The 7125-nt window shown below is 47.7% G+C and overlaps 1 protein-coding gene across 2 annotated transcripts in view; it reads left to right on the top strand.

Moving 5' to 3' along the window:
* Nucleotides 1-219: 219 nt before the first annotated feature.
* RORA (RAR related orphan receptor A) overlaps nucleotides 220-7125 on the top strand; it is a 351708-nt gene continuing 344802 nt past the window's right edge. Inside the window, exon 1 of one of the 2 annotated variants that reach the window (XM_085070849.1) lies at nucleotides 220-534. In XM_085070849.1, coding sequence (XP_084926975.1) covers nucleotides 363-534 — 172 coding nt within the window. In that variant the 5' untranslated portion in view covers nucleotides 220-362. The remainder of the gene's footprint in view (nucleotides 535-7125) is intronic. The other variant, XM_085070846.1, reaches the window with a different exon arrangement.

The following is a 7125-nucleotide window of genomic DNA, read 5'->3' as shown; positions in this document are numbered from 1 at the left end:
CAGCACCTCGTGTTGCCCCGGCCCCGCTCGGGGGCCGCAGGGGCCCCGTGGCCGCCGCCCCTCCCGGAGCCGCGCGGTGCCTCGGCGGGCGCGGGTCCCGCAGCCGGGCCGGGGCCGCGCCGGAGGGCGGCGGTGCCGGGCGTGCGGCGCGGGGCTGGCGGCGGAGCGCGGGGGGTGCGGGGGCGGGGGGGTGTGCAGCTCTCGCTAGCGCTGCTTGTGGTCACAGCCAGGCAAGCTCACATCCCATCTGGATCACGCTCGCTCTCTCCCTTCTGCTTTCCTACCATAGAGTTGCGCTGGAAACAGAAGATAGAGGGAGTGTAGGAGCTCGCCATCTCCAAGCGATCTACATTGGGAAAAACATGGAGTCGGCTCCGGCAGCCCCCGATCCAGCAGCCAGTGAGCCGGGCAGCAGCGTCTCCGAGGCGGCCGCCGGCGCCAGGGACACCCCGGTGAACCTGGAGCCTGCCCGGAAAAGCGATGCGCCGGCTCCCGTCCGCAGGCAGAGCTACTCCAGCAGCAGCAGCAGCAGAGGTAGGGAGACTTGGGGAAGGGGGAGGGGGCCGGGGGAGTGGGATCGGGGGGTGGGTGGGAATAGGAAGAGGGGGGTAAGAGAGAAGGGGGAAATGCAGCAATTTAATCCCCTGGTTTATTGCTCGTGCTTGTTGAAGCCGCGCACGCAAACAAGCCGGGCTTCTACCCCCTGCAAAACCTTGCAAACTTTTATAGCTTCTTTTAATTGCTGCAGGAGGAGGGACAAATGCAATGAAAATATTGAGCAGTGTTTGGTGCTTTCCTATCGCTCTCGTTTATTGCCTGTGGTATCCGGATGGGTACTGTGCCCCTGAAATTACATAATTTTATAAATATATAAAGCAACAGCGGGAGTATTGGGATTCAAGGCAACAAACTTTTAAAGCTGCAGTGTCCTTCCTCCCCCCCTTTTTTCTCCCCCTCGTCTGTCTCCTTTTGACAGTTTCTCAACTGGTGTGCTGTGGCTTGTTGTGAATGGGGGATCTGTGATTAAACAGGAGATTTGCGGTTTGCGGGTGACTTATTCACTCTCTTGCGCGCTGTTTTCCCTTAATTCATTTAAGTGTATCTCAAAAATGATTTCATCGCGGAGCGGATGATCTCGTAGCTGTTGTTGGAAGGTGCACAACTTCGCAGAGGGTCTCTGTGCGCCCGGGGATTCTCTTATCGCTCCCCGCCGGCCCCCGAATAAAACGCTGCAAACAAACGAGCCCCCCTTTTCTGCCGCCAACTGTCAAAGCCCTCTGGTGCCTCAGGTTGCGTCTCGGAGCGGTGCGGGTCAGCTCTGGAGGTGCTCAGGGCGGTTGAAGTTTGGCGTCAGCGCGGTAGCGCCCGAGCCGCGCCGGCGGCGGGAGGGCTGCGCGCTGCCGGGCGGAGCGGTGCGGAGCGGCGCGGAGCGGGCTGCTCCCGCTGCGGGCACGGACAGGGGCCCGGCTTCAAACACCGCCGGAGTTTGCCGAGACGTGCGAGAGGGAGGAGGCTGCGGCTTTAATTACTTGTAAATAATTTATGAAGCGTTGCTCCTACAAGGGGGGGAGCGCGCTAGAGAGGCTTCGCTCGGTAAAATCCCTCGGTGATGGGTAAAAATGAATTAAATAACGCTATGTAATAATACACACGGCTGTTGAAAGAAATGACGGGCGGAGAAAAGTACGTGCCCGGCGGGAGCGCAGCCCCCTCGGCGGCCGCCTGTGGGGCTGGGGCAGCGATGCCCGGCCGGCGGCGGTGGGGAGACCGGCTCTGCTCGGACGGAGGGGGTTTGGGTTGTAGGTTGGAATATGGCTGATCATGTGTTGGCTTGTGTTTTACAGTATTTTTCCCCTTTTGGCCACACCCCCCCTTCCTAGGCAGCTTCCCACTCAGGGAATCCGCGTACAGTAAAAGCCATCGAGATGACACACGCCGAAACATTTAATTAGAGGCGATTTGCGAGCAGGGAGCGCGCCGTTCGGCGGATGCCGAGGCGAGGAGGAGCGGGCTCGGCCGGAGGAGGCCGGGTGGCCACGGGCGTGTGCGCAGGGAGCGTTTGGCTGCGCGGGGTATATTTAGAGCTTGCGAGAGTGGATTTGGAATGCAAGCGCCTTATGTAACGAGGTTAATCAGAAACACTGGAGAAAATTTCCTTAATTTGTTGGGGAGTTTTCTGGATGTTTGCGGAGCCGGCCGTAGTTCGCGGGTGTTACACAACGCCCCCCCCTCCCGGCTCTCCCGGCCCAGCGCTCCGGCGGCGCGGGCAGATGGTGCTGCCGGAGAGCGGGGCCGGCGGGAGGGAGCCGGCAGCCTGCTCCGCCGGCCTTGGGCAGGGGGGCAACTTTGGGATCCCATAAATTATGTAACACTCGGCTGTCGCTTCTGTATGGATGCGAAAAGGAGAGGGGGGTGCCGGGAAGCCCAGGCGGCTCCGGCGGTGAGGGTGTTTTCTTGGCGGTGCCGAATTGTTTGGGCTCTGGTACTGCTAACCTGCTGACCCACATGTCCCTCCTCCCCCGGGATAGCTGGGGAAGGGGGAGGGGGCCAGGCACTCCAGGCACACGCTGCCACTCGCCCGGGCTCCCAGTCGCCGCACGCAGGCAGGCAGTGCGTTATGTAACAGTCTGAGTGGGAAAGCGAAGGTCAGTGATGGAGGCATCCCCGGCAACACAATGGCCAAAGCCCTGCGCGCTGGGGCTTTGCAGGCTGTAAAGCGAAATAAAGCTCGCGGCAGTAATTGGCGTGTGGTTTGGAAGGGCTTGGGAAGGGAGAGGGGAAAAGGAAAAGGAGAGTGGCAGGGATTTGGGGAAAAAAAAAACGTGTTTGGGTTTTTTCGGATGATGTAATGGAGTTGGCAGAAAATACAAGTCTACTCCTAGAGTGCAAACAGTAAGAGAATTGGAGCTGGCATTCTGTGCTAATGTTGCATAAATTAGTGTATTGGAAGTAAATTGACCTATACATGCACACCAGCTGATTGTGCCTCTCTAATAGTTAAAACTTGGAGATACAGAACCACACAGGAAAGCATGACAATGACAACATTTTGGCCTCCTTGAAGTCAGGACTTGATGGATGGATTAGGTGTTAGCGGTCCCTGTAGGCTTGTAGGTGTGGGGGTTTTTTATTTTATTTTTTTTTTTAAGCTATTCAAATAGCATTTGCTTTCTTGCCTTTTTTGTTTTTAATGTGGTCCTTCGTATCTTATGGTAACAATGTGACCTTAATATGTGCCTAGTATAGGTGAAATTATTTTTAGAACCGCTGCTTTATAAGCTCACATGCTCAAGCTGTGTATCGAGTTCAGGAATTTACCTGTTTGGTTCACAATTCTGCCATGTGTTGTAAGCAGGCAGCCCTGGACTCTCATGTGAGCAGTGTGGAGGAGAGATACAAATACGTAGCTACTTAGGTAATTGTACACATTTACACACCTCTCTAACAGTAAAAAACCTTTTTTTTTTGACTCGGCAAACACTACAAATACTTGTTTCGTGTCCTTTATTTTCATAGCTGCACATGCTGCAAAGCTGCTTTGATACTTCAGGGTTTATAATAATCAGCGGACATAAGGAATGAAGAAAACAAAATTAAAGAGAGGACTGTTGATGGAGAAGTGGGGAAAGTTTGCTGTGGAATAAATTCTTACATGAAGCTTTAGTTACTATAATGCTATCGCTTCAAAATACTTCATTGGCTTGATATGCAAACCTGTTTGTACCGCCAGATCCTTACATAACTTGGTTTTTATTTTGCAGAGGTTATGCTGGTTCTGTTGCTGCATAGAACACTTAACTTGAAAGCATAAATTCTGTGTTACCAAAAGCACCTTTCAAATGGGGAGTTGTTACCTGATACATTTAGTATGTGGGGCCATGCATGCTTGCTTGCATGCTTTGAGAAATTCCCCGCAGTTTGGTATTAAAACTGATTGTTAGAAAATTTGCACCATACTGGAAAAAGCAGGAAATGGATAAAAAGCCTGGTTTTCCCCCAAAGAGATGTTTTTACTGCTGACAGTAATTGTTAAGATTTTCTGAAGGCCAGTCACTGACCAGCAGGTTGAATTGCAGTCTGAGTGTGTATGTGTGTGTGTTCTGCAACAACAGTTTGTGGTTTGCCATGGCTGGTAGAGGGAATGCTTCACTTGCCAGCTCTGGCCCTGAACTGTGGCTTCTATTGCCATTTAGTTTACTTTGCAGGCTTTGACGTCCATGGAGTTCTACCCATGCTGCAGTCTAAGGCTTAATATTCTATTAGTCCCCCTAGAAATAGTTGTAATTCAATAAACTGTATTTTAGTAGAGAACTACTGTCTTATTAAAAAGCAAAAGGACATAAAATGCTTTAAAATCTGATAAAAAATGTTGGTTTGTTTGGAACTGAGTTCTTGGTCTCAGAGGTAAGTCAAGAGAGGAGCCTTGCTGAAAAATATTTAAGACAGCTCTTACATCATTGGATGGTGCTCTTTGCAAATATTTTTATGATGCTTAGTATTTAATAATAGAAAGCTGCAGTTACGTACGTACTTGCTCTTCTTTTCTTGCTGTTGAGGTTCTGAGCATATTTGCTGTTTTCCAGAACCCTCTGGAATTTTTTATCATGTTGTCTTGTTTATACTGATCCTGTCTCTACTGGTAGATTGTGGCATGTTGGTTTTTGTGCTTTGTTTTAATTTGGGTGATGCTCCACAAGTAGGGATTTGACATCATTAATAGTGACAACAATAGGTTTCTTTTGTGGTGTTCTTTTCTTTAAAAATACTTTTTTCTTCTTGCTAGATTTTATCAATTTCTGTATTTAAACTATTATACAGAGCATAGTCAAAATACAAAATTTCATGTGTGTTTTCAGGACGACTTTGAATTTTGGAAATTTGGATGTTTTCTGTAGATTCTCTGGGTTGCCTTTGTCATCACTGAGGACTATTCTGCATGCACCACTGATTTAGTCCTATTTTGGTAGATGATATGTGCTTTGAATCCTTTAAAGTACAGCATTGTTTAAATGTTTGTAGCATAGGAGCAATAATAGCAGCAGTATGTTGTTCTCCTAGGAACAATGCAGTTCTCTTATTTCAATAAACCGTAACCTATTCTCTTATTTTATTTGCTTGAGAAACATCTCAGGAGCTCATAAACCAGTATGTAAATACTGTTATCATTCAACCAAATGCTGTAATTTTACTAAATAAAGAACATGTTTTGTAATGGAGATTAACGGGCTGTGTGACAATTTCAGTTTTGGGTATAGCACTGCATCTGAATGGAAAGGGCAATTTCAGCTTTGGGAGGTTGTCTGGTTTGTTTTTTTTTTTTCTTCTGATATTTGTTTTTTAAGCTACAAAAATGTGTGTTGTGGAAAATCTGAAATGACTCAGTCGATTTTGGTGGATTTAATCTGAGAGCTATCCCAGTGAAAGAGGGAAAGGGGGAAAAACCCAACCTCATTTTGAATTGCTGCGATATCCGTATCACACTTGAAATTAATTTGTGAATAGGTGATCCATTTTTTACTGAAATATTTTTAAGAGTGTGTTTTCAGTGACACACAGTTGTAGGAACAGATGTTAAAAAGAAGAAAAAAAAATCAGGATTATATCTAAATGCACTGGCGAGTCTGGGTGCTGTGTAGCTTAGGGATTGTTTGCAGGCTCTGTGCTTCCTTCTGCTGCACGGGGAGCAAAGGGGCTGCAGTGGCAGCAGCAGCTGCTGTCACACAGCTGTAGAAGGCAGGGCAAGGGAAAGGGGAATGCTGGGCCCAGGTAGTTTACAGGAGCTGTCAAAATGCAGCAATGCATTTGACTCAGGGCCTTCCATTTCCCTGCTGCAAGGCACTCGTCACCAGCTCAGCTCTCTGTCCAGCCCAGGCGTTTTGGCAAGAGGCTGCCTGTCATCCCAGGGCCTTTGGGTGGGATGCTGGAGTGGGGAGCAGGGTCTGCTTCTCAAGAGGAGCTGAATTATTTTTGTCTGTCACACTTATACCTGGACCTGAGCTTGCTGTGGGAGTTCTGTAGTTTTCCGTGGCTTTGGCAGAAAAGGAAGTTCTGGTGGGTAAAGTGTTGAAGAAACTTCTGAATGTGTGGAAGCATTCACACTTCATATGCAGATTTCTGCTATTTTGTTTGCTTTGACTCTTTTTTCAAGTATCTTGTGTTTCACCTATTGTCGATGCTGTCTTTGTAGCCCTGATCATCACTTCTGCAAATGTTCTTTACAGAGCTGCTGGTTTTATGTATATTCACAGCTGGCAGACAGTTCCCACATCCTTACCTGCACAGATTCTTACAGATACAGAGAGGAGGGCCCTGCAGAGCAGAGTCTGAATTCCCTACTGTCACTAGATCTGTTTTGCACATTTGGTGTCAGAAACAGATCACACTTCATTTTTAGGGTTGTTAGGGTTTTTTTTGGCCTCAGTGTTCTGATGGGAGGCTCTTCTACAGCTTTGTTGTTCTGATGATTAGAAAGCTTCTTTTTAGTTCTAACTATATGTGTCCATGATCAGTTAGCTCACTTGCTTCTTTAAATGTTTTCTGTAAAACCTCCTTGGGCTGAAAATGAAGAAGAGCCTGGTATTTTATTTTGTGATAGCTGAACTAGCAGTGGGCTCTGTTCTATGACTCACAGTTTAGCACTTCAGCATATCTGTTGTAGATGGTCTGTGCTGATAGAAACATGAGAACAGCTTGGGCTGTGTGTCATGAGGAGTTAATTGTCTAATTCCTTGAATGTAAAGGTTGTGAATTATTCTTCATACAGTTATCTGAAGTCTCATCTAGGTATGTTTCATTCTTGGCAACAACTGAGCTCTTCAGAGACTAAGTGTATTAGGGTGTGTATTTTCATGAAGAAATTGTGGGGCTTATTTTACAGCAGTTTAATCTTATAGTTTAGCCTCATTGCACTGTTCATTTGGAAGGATCCCCAGGTGTTTTAAACACTATCGGGAACCATTTTGCTTATTACTGAAATCCAGGCACTTCTTGTGTGGAATCTGACAGCTGTTTAATGGTGCTCAGCCATGCTAAGCAGATCAGAACGGAAAGTGAAGAATACCATACCTGATTGAAACACTCAGAGGGATTTTGGATACAGATAATATAATTATCTGCATTGGAATT

Source organism: Lichenostomus cassidix, chromosome 10 (genome assembly GCF_008360975.1).
Source record: "Lichenostomus cassidix isolate B80296 chromosome 10, HeHo_3.0, whole genome shotgun sequence".
Classification (NCBI taxonomy): domain Eukaryota; kingdom Metazoa; phylum Chordata; class Aves; order Passeriformes; family Meliphagidae; genus Lichenostomus; species Lichenostomus cassidix.
The sequence above is the reverse complement of the archived record's forward strand: the minus strand, read 5'-3'. Positions and strand labels throughout refer to the sequence as shown.